The 13,336-nt window shown below is 38.4% G+C and overlaps 1 protein-coding gene across 2 annotated transcripts in view; it reads right to left on the minus strand.

The window, feature by feature from the left end:
• Positions 1 to 1,925: 1,925 nt before the first annotated feature.
• The window catches only part of LOC130915108 (protein shisa-7), a 28,042-nt gene continuing 16,631 nt past the window's right edge, over positions 1,926 to 13,336 (minus strand). For both annotated transcript variants that reach the window (XM_057834847.1, XM_057834848.1), the window contains 3 exons: positions 13,157 to 13,222; positions 10,205 to 10,390; positions 1,926 to 10,109 (listed from right to left, as the gene is read on the minus strand). In XM_057834847.1, the coding sequence (XP_057690830.1) occupies positions 9,145 to 10,109; positions 10,205 to 10,390; positions 13,157 to 13,222 (1,217 nt within the window). In that variant the 3' untranslated portion in view covers positions 1,926 to 9,144. The remainder of the gene's footprint in view (positions 10,110 to 10,204; positions 10,391 to 13,156; positions 13,223 to 13,336) is intronic.

Below are 13,336 nucleotides of genomic sequence, written 5' to 3' on the forward strand. Positions count from 1 at the left end.
TCTTCAAAAAAAAAGTCCCTTAAATTCCCGTGTTTCGTTAGTTAGCTCTCAGCAGTGAAAAAAGATATACAGTAGTGTACCATTGTAGCCACACAGAAGGTCATGACAAGAAGCAAGACTGCAAACGTTATGAGTTTGGCACTGTACAATTCATTAAATACTAACACAGAATTTGCTTTTTAATTCTCAAATTAATGAAGATATCACTCAAAATTGTTTTCTGATTGTACTAGCTATACAAAATACGATACTTGCACAAATTAGATTAACCATTTAGAAAAATATGAGGATGGATATGGCTTATGAGAGTTTACAGACTTTGCTACAGACCTTTTGTGGCTCTATTCAAAATTTCAAAACTAAACTTAGACAACTCTCTCAATAATAGACCCTTTACATGTGACGTCAGAAAACGTACACTTTGTCTGACGGCCATTTGTTTAATTGAAAACGGCACTGAAGTGACGCTAAGACAGAGCGCAACTGGTATGACACCACTGTGAGAAAGGGTCTATTTCCCTGAAAAAAAATCACTGATGTTTTACCATCAGGCCATCTTAGACATAAACATCCCATAAATGTCACACCTTTACAATGGAAACATTTTAAATGTGTCTCATTTTTAACTCATTACACCGTAAAAAAAATGTACGTTCAGTTAGTCATGCTAACTAACTTTTAAGTAGACATAACTCAAATTTTCAAGTTCTCTTAAGTAAAATTGAATTTGGAGTATACTAATCTTATCACATTAATATCATGAATCTATTCTAAATTGAATAAAACAGTTGTATTAAATTGCATGATCAAATTTGTGAGTTATACTGAAATTTTTAAGTAATCTGAATTTGATAGATTGTGTGAAGTGAAGTCAGGTTCAATTCCCTCCTGTAGCAATTTATATGTTTACAGTGATCCCTCGTTTTACTCGGTTAATGGGGACAAGAACCCACCTCGATGTAGTTCCCCACCCTCCAAAAAATTTTTGGGGGTTGTATTTTTGTTCAATGTATTTATTCAGATCTATCATTGGAAAGAGATACATATAAGACATGTTTTTTTTTTAACCTTTTTCCCCCAAAGTATAATTGAAAAAAACTTTGATGTATAGATATGGCTGAAAACACAGACAAGACTGAAAAACCAGTTTCTGCTCTTGCACTCTTTAAAAGAAACTGCTGTATTTGTAGCCAAAAGAACTGATGTGTTTGATAGAACAATATGTCTATATGCTGCCATAGCAGATTCATGGCGCATAAAGCCCCCAAACTATTTTTAATTTGTCCGTTTTACTCTGAAAACCCCCGTTTACAGACGTCGCGCAACCACTTTTGTTTCAACCCAGCCAGAAAACGAAGGTAATTAATTATATTTATTATTGAAAATGTCTATCGTTATTAACTTAGAATCACTGATTAATGTCTCATATTTCGTTTAAAAAAAAAAAAAAAAAAAACTTTCAAAAATTATTCACTCACATATTTTAAACTTTTAAACAAATTATGTCCCAATGAGAAAAATGGCGTCTGAAAAAAAGTCACGGATATCTACCTCATAATTATCGCTTAATTGTATTTTTTTTGTTGCTACTGTCGCATTTTCTCCGATATATTAGATGATAAATAATCGTTTCAAGCAACAACAAAAATGAGAAAAACGTTTAAAAGGGTAAATATAGGTAAAAGTAAATCTTGGCCATTCCTTGATGTCTGCGATTTCTGCATCGCGACCCTTGTTATATTATCATGTTTCATCCATAAAATCCCCCAAAAATCCAGCTGTGGCCATCCACAGCTGTGTCTTGACACTCAGTGATACATGCTACATGGAGTTTTTGGATCGAAACAAGGTAAGTACGCGATAATATCTCGTTAAAGTCATGGCGTCTGTAATTCTGCTTTCGCGTGCTCTCACCTCCAGATAGGATTTTGCGGTTTAAAAAACTTTTTTTTTTTTTTTAAATGCCCTGCTCTTCAAAATTTTTCTTCCCCCAGATTTTAAGCTTTCCAATGATGTATCACACATAGGACAATTTTGAAATTTGGCAAAATTGGGGGTCTCAGAGCGGAACTTCAAGTCACCTGAGTGTTTTCCGCCATATATATAAAACGTTATTTTTTTAATAAAGGGTTTTGAAGCACTTTAAATGTAATAATTATGATGTTTCAAACATATCCCACAGAATTATTTTGAAACAAGAAAAAGTACATGCCCAATCCATTTAAGAAAAGTTAAAAAAAAAAAAAAAAAAATGCTTGTCTTTATTAAATGCTTCATTGAGTGTCCACTCAAATCCGCGCCAGCTGCTTACTTAAACACAATGCGTTGCCACAGCAATTGTTTAAGTTAAACGACGCATGCGGCCCTTTGAAGGTCGAGTCTCTGGGTTAGGGTTTAGGGTTAGGTTAGGGTTTAACCATCTGTCAATCATCGTTTACTTTAATAAGCAACTACATACAGGATCATGTATAAGAAGAGGACAAATAGATTGGTTGTTTTTAATGCTCGCTGAAGCAGCTGTTGTTTTCTATGTTTTGTTGTTGTTTCTTAACATGTAAATAAATGTGGCCAATCGTTGATTAGCACACACAAAAATTCAACAAATTTTTTTTTTTTTAAATTAGCAACTCCAGTTCACTCTCTGACAAACAAAGAGCAGGGAGAGGGAGGGAGGGAGGGAGGGAGGGAGGGAGCGTGAGACTATCGATTGGCTTGGGACAGTTCATCTGTATTTTTTTTCTTTAATTGAAAAAAAATCTGCAATGGACTGAGGGCACGAAGTAGCGAGGGATCACTGTACATAAAGGTACTATACAGAATTTTTAGTGTTAACAGATGAGTACACAAAGCCCTAACATTTTAACTGAGACTGCCACAATAAGCTCTATATTTTTCTTTCAATAGAGAGGGTTTGATTCGACCACTCTGGGCGAACACATGGCTGTGCACATCCACCTATGCTGTGGCAGCAGCGCTGTTTCACCAAGCTTCCGCCTTGTAACCGCTTGGCAAAAACACTTTTCTAACACACTTTTCTGGTGCTGATTTGATAGGCGAAAGGCTTGTGCCCCATGCATGAGCTTGAGGCAGGCTGTAGTTATGCTTTAAGCCACAGATGGCAGTCGCAAGTAAAAATGTGACTAACTCCATATAGCACCTTTAACGTGAAGTCCAGTTACTTAAAATATTGAGTTCCAACTTCTCAACCGAAATCCAGTTTACTTAAAATGTTGAGTTTTTACCTTTGTTGCAAAACCTAAAATTAGTTGACTTGAAATTTCAAGTTCTGCCAACTTTTTTTTTTTTTACAGTGTAGAATCTCTTGGTATTCTTAAAAACCCCGTTCCAAACCACTTGACTATACTCTTTTTCAATCTCTTATGTCAACCCAAGAAATCTTATGAGATCAATACGCCATAAGGCCAATGTCTATAGGCACAGTACGTACAACTAGAAACAATAAAAAGACCATAAAGTCCAGACGTACTGTAAATGCTTTGTTGTAGAACAGATCCAGGCATGCATCAAAGACCCCGCATGTAAGGAACACAAAAAAAAAAAAAAAAAACATAATGCGGATGCCAAAATTGATCCGAAAACAAACACTAAAACCCCACCAAGTAAATGAACATCACATCAGAAGATAATTGTTGATAATAACGATAACAATTATAATAATCATCAATAAGAACACTCCATCATATTCATAACAACTACATTTAGCACTGCGTATAGGAAGATTGTTCGGATGAAATCTATGTCCTTTCGTGAGAGAAAAGCGAGCGCTTGAATTCCCTTTTTCGTTAAAAAACGGAGAGAGAGAAAAAAAAAGACAAGGGCCCGGCTATTTGTGCAAATTTCAGTCTTGTTATGTGATTCTTTGAACTGCGCTCCAATTGCTCATTTTTTTCTGTCATGAATACTCAATACGCAATGACAATATCAACACAAAATCAAGAGATAGCATCTTATATGGACCACAGATATCACATACTACAGTGTATAAGGATAGGATAGCCCTTAATATTGATAAGCGTTGTTATTGATGTTTATTGGGGTTATTTTTCTTCTTTGTGTTGGAACCCTCCGTCTGGCTGAAGTGCATTATGATACAGCGAGGGAAGATGTTTGGAAAAGGGCATCCTGGCCGTCCCGAGTCTTCCGTGCCTGTACAGAAAATCGCTCGCTCGTTTGGAATTGGCGAAACGCGTTTAAAATGGTGATTGTCTGACCAGCTTCCTCTGTGGTTTTGTTTTCTTTGTATCTCCACAAAAATGGCTTTGAAGGACATGTTGGGTACGTGCAACCTCTGCGACATGGTCTATTTGTGCTCTGTTTAAATCGATACAAAAACGAAAGAAAAACATAATCTTCGGTTACATTAAAGCAAGTTGACGATTCTTAAGTATAGTGCATGTGAAAAGTTTACACACCCCTGTTCAAATGCAGGGTTTTGCCATTATAAAGAAAATGAGAGCAAGGGTTGTTTTTTTTAAAAAGAAGCCTATTGTAAAATCGGAGTTTAATTGGGGTTAACTCTTTTAGTTCCATTGACGATGATAAATGCGGCTCCAGAGCCACATGTGGCCTTTTCCTTCCTTTTTTACGGGGGTGAACTTAAATTTGTTTGTCACCGTTTCAAATGAGTTGGACGTCTTTCACCGTCATTGGCAGCCAATGAGTTAATCAGAGGCACTTTAAAATTCCAATCGCATTTAACAATTATATGATAATTATCTTGTCTCTTTTAACTCATTCACTGCCATGACTGGGATAGACATCTTTCATCAATGAGGACACATAAACATAATCATTCACTGCTGCTGCAAAAATAAAAAAATAGTTTAAATTATTTATATTAGTGTTTATATGTAAAGCACATTAATTTACTGTACCTTTAAATTGTGCCATATAAGTAAATTTCCCTTGCCTTGGCTTATCTTACTTTTATAGACAGTAGTATAGACTCTTTCCAGAAAAAAATTGAATTTCAAAATGATTTGAATATTGTGGAAAATGTATTTGTATAGACCCTTTCCAAAAAAAATGAATTTCAAAATTATTTGAATATTATGGAAAATGTATTTTATTTCCATAATAAAATGTTTCCATAATTTTCTTTTTTTTTTTTTTTTTTTTTTTTTTTTTTTTTTTTAATTTAATTATTTAGACAGACTTTTTAAAATTTGAATAATGATCATCATGGAAACTTTTTTTAAATTAAGAAAATAAATAAACTTTTCCACAGTTTTCTCAATTATTTTACAAAAAAAAAAAAGTTTTAATGGAAATATTCATCTATTTCCATTATTAAAACATATTAGACCCTTTATTACCCTTCCTAAAAATATACAGACCTTTTCCAAAAATATATAATTTCTAAAAAACTAAAATACTATGGAAAACGTTTTGGTATAACAGACCCTTTCCAAAATATTTGAATTTTAAAAAAATGGAATAGCATGTAAAAGTTGATTTATTTCCATTCACTCCTTCCCAAAAACTAGAATATCACGGAAAACTTAATTTTTTTCCCATGACATTCAAATTTTATCCCAAAAACCCAGCATTTGAACAGGCATGTGTAAACTTTGTATACGCACTGAAATCATGGCTCTTGGTTATTTGGTAGCCCATTTGTTTTTGCAGTCAGATCCTGATTTAAAACAACGGGATGCTGTCGTCATTCTCGTCTCCACACTTTTGGACCGGTGAGACTTCCTTGTCTAAGCTAAGGTCACATGGCAAACGAGGCAACCCGGGCATTGGGACTGATGGGTGTCGGTTCACAGTTTGAATGCCTGCGGCGTCATCCCAGCCGTCATCCCAGAAAGTCCGAGAACAGTCACTCTCACAGACGGGAAGCAGTGCGAGTCAGTTTCTCCCTGTGGCGAGGTCAGACCGGTGTCTTGCCGCTCACCCACGAGAATCGTCTCGGTTATAAATCGTTGTAGGCGAGGGTTGGCCAAGCAGGTAGTCTGCTTCATTCTGTTAATAAATTCTCTTTCGTACTTTGTCCTCTTCTCATCATTCTTCTTCAGTCCTTTTATATACATCATATCTCTTATCTAATATGGCTCCTGAGTGCTTTTTTTTTTAAACGGTCTACTGTACTGCTTTGTTTTACCCTACTGTTCTGTGCAAGTAATGGCACTGCTGTGTATATGGCAAAGATGGCAAATTCACTTACAAAATATGGCTGATGTATGTTATCACACAACTGCAGCTCGCCTAACTATTCTAAGAAGTGGTCGTATTTAGCATGTTTTACTACAACACTAATTAGAATTGCTTAAATACACAGCTCACAAAATGGTAAAGATTTTTTATTTTAGGTGAAATTTCAGAATGAATTAAAAAATGCTCTCTCACCAACTAAATTAAATTGATAGATGTCCAAGCCAATTGAACTTGGAGGGCTGGAAGTGAATAATCCAGTTTAACTGCCATTGACAGTGTTAGACATCCAATCTGTTGGAGGATGGCAGCGATCATTCACCGTCAATGACAGCCAATGAGTTTATGTTTCAGTACAGTAAGATGTTAGTGTGTACAATTTAAAATGGATGTCAGGTACCTCTGTGATTAGCTGCGAATGTTTTACGTCAGTAGCAGCTTTGAAATGCCAGGGAACATAAAAACGGAGTTTCATTTATTTGCCATTATATGTAATTCAATTGGAATTAATACATTCAATCACAAGAAAGCAATCAATTGATATCAATTTTGCCGTTTAGGTCCAAGTTATGAAAAGAGTACTGAAACATTGATCAGTTGGATGTACATCTAAAGAGAAAGGTCATGCTAAGGCTAAATTCACATTAAAGGTCAAATCTGATTTTTTCCCCCGTATATGACGAATGATGTTATTTGATTTTTTTCATGCAGTGTAAACACTTAAATTCTGATTTTTTCAAACCCAACCTGGGCTCATCCCTATGTGGATAAAAAAATCTGATATACCCACCAATGCAGTATGAGCACGATCTGTATGCATGTGACCTATACGTCCTCAACAGGTGAAAACCTTTTTTTGTACTTGATACGAAAATATTCCTAAAACGTTGGGTCTGTTAGCACAAAATCTTCACAATTGCCAAGAAAGCTTGACAACGTTGGACTGTGTTTAATTCCTTAAAGCCACACTTGGTAACTTTTACGTTTTGTTTGATTTTAGCAATGCCGGTGGACAAAAGCAGTAGTGTTTTGCCTTAAGGAAGACGGCTTTTCCCATGAGGACCAGCGCATACCCGCGCAGTGTCATAAAATCATCAATCAATCCATTAATGAAAAATCAATCTCCCGGTCGCCTGCAGATGGATTCAATGTCTCCATGGATTTATGTCTCCAGCGGCTGTGTGAAGGCTGAATAGTAATAAGGTAATGAATCCATTTGTGGCTAGCCAATAGCATATGACGGTTAGCAACCATGTGGCTTAGTGTGGCTAACCTGACGAGTTCGGTTGGGGGGGGTATCATGCCAGCAAGTGAAAGCCGGGCCAAAGTTTATTCTGTATATCCTGGTAGCCTCCCTTTTATTTTCCAAAACGTTTTGTCTTTTTTGTTGCGCTGCCATCTGACATCTTGCAGAATTTGTGCAAAAGTGTTCGCATCGGCTTCCGTCCTTATAATAAAGGGGGAAGTGACATATGCCATAAAGCAGTCAGCACATTTGTAGTTTTTTGTTGTCTGGCAAGGTTCCTGCCACCATAAGCGGATTTTCTGGTGGCCGAAAAGTGTCATTGCATGTAATTGACTTTCCTATACAATATATGATTTTAAAATTAAGAATTTTCCGGTAAAATATTGACCATAAAAGTTGTAAAGCAGTAAAATAAAATAAATTTAAAAAATGAATGAAATGAACAAAAAAAAAACAATTTTTACAATGGGTCACAATTATTTTTCGAACAGATTATGTGACTAGCACCTTATGTGGTTATTTGTATGCTTAGCCAAACCACCCGAGGACCGAAAAGGCAAGAAGGATAGGCTATTTTTTTTTTTAAACCTAAGCTTTCAAAAGCGACAACTACTTAGCAAGAACCAAGGATTGAAAATGTGGACCATGAAACGCTAGACACCACCATCCAAAATGGTGAGCAGTGTTTCAATTTGCCCCACTAAAGACGCTAATTGTACAGCTACCACCGGTGTCTTGTCAATGTAGTTACCCCCGTCAAAAATTGTGTCCCCTGGCCGCGGGAGCGCGCACACACACATTAGGTATGAGGGTTGTCGACTTAAACAATTAATTGAAGTCAGAAAAGAACCACAGTTATATATTTTTTAACGTTCAGTACGTATGTTAAGGTATACGACAGAAAAAAAAAGGTTTTTTTTGATGGCTGTGCCATGTTTTAAAACCCCGTAGATAACTACGTAGATAACTACATCACCACAACACGGAAATCAAGCAAATCAGTGCAGTGCAGTGGCTCCACCCAGACTGGGGTAACTACATTGGCACGACACCGGTGGGCATACCATATTCAATGGATGACGATCTTGGCGAAAAGTATACCCTAAGCAACCTGATTTTAGAATCCCCCTCATGAATGATGGGAAACCAAAAATGTTCATTTTCAACTTATTATTATAAATATTCTTGTTAGTTAATTTTATTGCCGACACTGCATTTCGGTGTCATCAACATATTGTGCCCACCCTGCCCCAAAAGTCAAACTCCGCCTATGCCTGCCACCCTCCTCCAAGTTAATTAGTGCAGGTGAAAGCGATACAGACCCCCTTCAAGATATAGAAGAGGCGTCATTCAACTAGTTGTCAGTCGACTTATCATCACAAATGTTATGAAAATATTTTATAAAGGTTGAAAAGTGTTGCTTTAAACACTACGACGTGACAATGTGTTGTGTGTTGAGTCATTCACCTATGAGTCACATTTGTTTTTGCAATGTGAACATCTACACATAAATATATGGTGTGAACGTAGCCTAATTTCAGGCAAGAGAGCACAACCTAAAGTTTCACCCCCAAAAAATCTTCAGTTTTTGTGAGTAGTGTATAATACCGTTACAACAATAATATTATATTTCTGGCAGCTAAGAATCTACGAGTTTAAATGCAAACAGGCGCTTTAGTCCCGCGGCGTTGGGCAAGCTGTACGATAGGCACAATGCCTCTTTACACCGTAACCTCATTTTTGCTCCCCGTTCTAATCCCCTGACTGCCGCTGCTCCCCCCTGACCCGGCACTACCACCGCCACCGCCCCCTCCCGGGATAAAATGCAGCTGCTCTATGGTGTTCTGCCGTTTAGACGCGAAAGCCATCCTGCGGGCGTTGTGGCCCCCTAAGGTTCCCGTTCCCATGACGACACCCGCCGCTGGCATCTCCCCCGCCCAGCCCATGCCCCCGCTAATATGGCCGGTCATTCCCGGGTTCCTCTCCTGCTCTCTTCCGGACGTTGGGTGAGAGTTCATCTTGATCATGTGGTGCCGATCCAGGGAGGGAGTGGCGCACACGTTCTGCTGGGACTGGGCTTTCTGCTGGCGAGGGAGTGTAGGGACGCCCCCACCTGGGTGGGAGTACGGATCCATGACCCCCATACCGCCCATTCTCTCTTCCAAGTGGTCTGGGGACATGAGCATCCGGTCCTGTCTGTCTGATCTGTCATGCCTGTCTTGCCTGTCTTGCCTATCTTGCCTGTCTTGCCTGTCCTGGGTCTTGCGGGTGAGGGTCTGCGTGTTGGAGTTCTTATTGGAGGCAGCCATTGCTTTGTAGTACTGGTGCTGCTGGTTCTTGGAAAGACGCGACAGGGTCCCTGTGTTACCAGGGACGTCACCCATGTTGAGCAGCTGGTCACTAGACTTGACTTTTCTGGGTTTGGAGAGAGTGTCGTAGTTAGGGTTGTACTGGGGCTCCGGTGGATCCAGGGGGTAAGGATTGGGAGTTGGTGAGGCAGGCATGCCGGAGGGGGGTGGCGGAATCCAGGGTCGGGCCGCGTGCCTGGGAAGTGTTCCTCTACCACTTAGTGTGTAGTCGCCACCCCAGTGAAGGTGGTGCTGGGATGACTGGAGAGCCGGCTGGGCGGTGTGAGGCCGCCGCTTGGTGGTACAGTAACCAGACGAGTATTCGTCGAGACCTTTTTCTGAAAACCAAACGAAATTTCACTCAATTTATCAGAACACGATGACACATCAGGGTCGAGAGTGTCGCCATCTTTGGAAAAATGACTGCACTTACCGAGCCGTTTAAGTGAAGAGTATCTATTGAGTTCGGGTTTAGTGGCACTTTCGTAGGAGGGAGGCAGCTGGGCTAGGTTGTGGAGGGAGTGGTGGAAGGAAGGCTGCGACTTGGTGTTGTTGTGTTTATTGGAGAGCAAGGTGCCTCCCGCTGCCAGTTGTGCGTTGTTCATCCGAGGGGTGCGTTCTGAGAGGGGCCACGAGGGGAAAACGGTGTTAAATGAGATTTGCTCCTCATAATATACTGAGCAGCACGCAGCAGTGTTTCCATCAGTCCAATTTTCACAGCAACAGACCTGTGTTTGGAATTACTCCCTATACGCTATAAAGTCCCTTATGTGGTGAGTCCACCATTTTGTTTCGTTTACTAGCATACTAATATTGTATGCGGGCTACTTTCTTTATAGGTCAGTGTGACTTGTCGTATGTTGAATCTTTTTTTTTTTTTTAGCTTTTGAGTAATTAATAAAGTTCATAAATATGTGCAATCTATTGATACCAAAACCTATAAACAAGTAAGTATAGCTTACAATTGTCTGCAGGGCATAGGTTTGGTCTCAACATTGTTTGGGACGCTGTAACAGCATAACCTGCATCTACTCTTTTTGCTGGGGACGGGCTATATTTCTCATTAATATGCTCATGTGTTTCCTACGGTGAAAGGAAAAAAGTTAATTGTTGTTTTCATGGGAGAAAATCATTTTTCAAAATGGGGCAATCTCCCTTTGCTTCATATAAAGGATTTCTTCTTTTTTTTTTCTTTCTTTTTTTTTGGGGGGGGGGGGGTACTACTTAACTTATACATGGAACTACATGTTAGCCTACATTGTCTTTCACCAAAAGTGTAATACATTGCTTTAATTGGTTTTCTCTTTCATCTTCTTCTCCCTTATTTTCATTTATAAAATGCGTCAACGGGTTGAGCAGTTATGGAAAAAAATTAGGACTGTCAAATTTATCGCGCTAACGGGCAGTAATTATTCATCACATTAAAATATTTGACGCAATTAACGCATGGACGTAATGACCCGTTCATGCGTTGCCTCAAACAGTTCACAATGATGCCATTTTTGCACATTGAGACCAAAAAGGCAGAGAAAAGCTAATTGACATGTGAACGGCTTAAGCAGCCACTACTAGCAGTCATGGTTCCCAACTTCCCATCATGCATTTGGACAGAGCAGGAGACGTTCTATTTCTTAACACGCCTACTTGAACACAACACAGAGCATACTGTATACCATTTTCAGCCGTCACTGACAGTCATGTCTGCCCAACTTCCCATCATGCATTTGGGCGGAGCAGGAGACTTCTATTTCTTAACACGCCAAATTGAACACAACGCAGAACATACTGTATACCATTGGCAGCCACCACTGACAGTCATGGTGGCCCTACCTCCCATCATGCATTTGGGCGGAGCAGGAGACGTTCTTTTTCTTAAAATGCCTAATTGAAGACAATACAGAACATACTGTATACCATTTGCAGCTACCACTGACAGTCATGGTTGCCTAACTTCCCATTATGCATTTGGGCCGAACAGTTAAGTCGCTACAGTATCATTTAGTGAAAGCACAACAAGAATAATATTCCTATCTTTCAAGAAAATAATGTTCACAAAAAGAAAAGCGCTCAATGCAAAGAGAACTCGCATTCCCAATCAAATAGCAATGTAAAATACACATAAGTGTTAATAATGTTAATTCAATCTTGTGGATTTATTGTTTTAATAAACAAATACAGTACTTATGTACAGTATGTTGAATGCTTATGTCCATCCTGTGTCTTATCTTTCCATTCCAACAATAATTTACAGAAAAATATGGCATATTTTAAAGATGGTTTGAATTGCGATTAATTACGATTAATTTTTAAGCTGTGATTAACTCGATTGAAAATTGTAATCGTTTGACAGCCCTAAAAAAACTTTAAATCTGGATTAATTAAACTTTTTACTTCGATTATGATTAATGTGTGATTATCTGAAAAAAATGTCATAGGCTGAAAATTAAAATATTTTTACATAAATAATGGAGAAAATAAATACATTTTAATGAATGAATGAAAAGTGTTCAAGCAGCAGCATGGCTGTTTTTTTTTTGTTTTTTTTTTTTTTTGACTGTCACCTCTTTCCTGTGAAACACAGAATGTCTCTAAGCAGCATCTTGCTGGTTCTATAGTTTCCAGCAGAGTTCACAACATTTCTCACAGTTTAAATAACGTTAACAGTCGAAAACACATACAGGAGGAGTTTTCTTTCAAAGCAGCTTCCTACTCGAGTTTGAGAAATTCACACAGATTAATGTTATGCTAACTCTGATGCAGGTCGAACTTTCAGTGGCAAAATTAGTGGTGTGTTCCCCACCTCCACAACATTGACGTCTTTTTACATTACTCACGGTGGCTGCTGCTAGCAGTAAAAAACTTGTCTATTCTTCGTCTTCGACAGAGGCACCATGTTGTATTTTTTGTGTCGGGGCTGTGATTGCGTGTGTGTGTGTGTAGGGGGGCCAAGTCATCAGCCAAACAAATGTGCGTTTGATGAAAAAAAATGGACTGGCACATTCAGCAAGTAAAAAAGGGTCAACATAAGTCTGAACATAATGAAAGTAATTCACTAAATAACGCTACAGTCAATTCTATCCTTACAACGTACAGAAAAACCATCTAAATTACCTATATAACTGAACACATTATATAATGCAAATAATGAAAGTTGATGGAGACAATTTGAGCATCCTGAAAAGTTGGTAGTGTTATGTCCCTACCGTTCTTATGCAAACCTACACCCTTGCTGCCACATAATAACAACCAATGATGCAGTACTTTAGTAGCTTGCTTGTCAGGGAAATGACACGACTGAAGCTTGTCAGTATTTAAAATTTTGCAACTATATAATTGGCTCGTAAGTCACTTGTAATTCAGGGCACTTCTATTTGGTCATACTTACCAATAGTTGCTGTGTGCTTAGGACTGGAGCCTGAGGTGTTTATAAAATTATGTTGTAGGTTTCCCACTGTAATTAAAAAAAAAAAACAAAAAAAACATAATAGTTCATTTTACCCAATCAAGAGATGATTTTTTTCAAGCACACTTGACACCCTCTCATACGCTTTTCTAGTGACTGGAT

The sequence above is a fragment of the Corythoichthys intestinalis genome, chromosome 4 (genome assembly GCF_030265065.1).
Source record: "Corythoichthys intestinalis isolate RoL2023-P3 chromosome 4, ASM3026506v1, whole genome shotgun sequence".
NCBI classification, from domain to species: Eukaryota; Metazoa; Chordata; class Actinopteri; order Syngnathiformes; family Syngnathidae; genus Corythoichthys; species Corythoichthys intestinalis.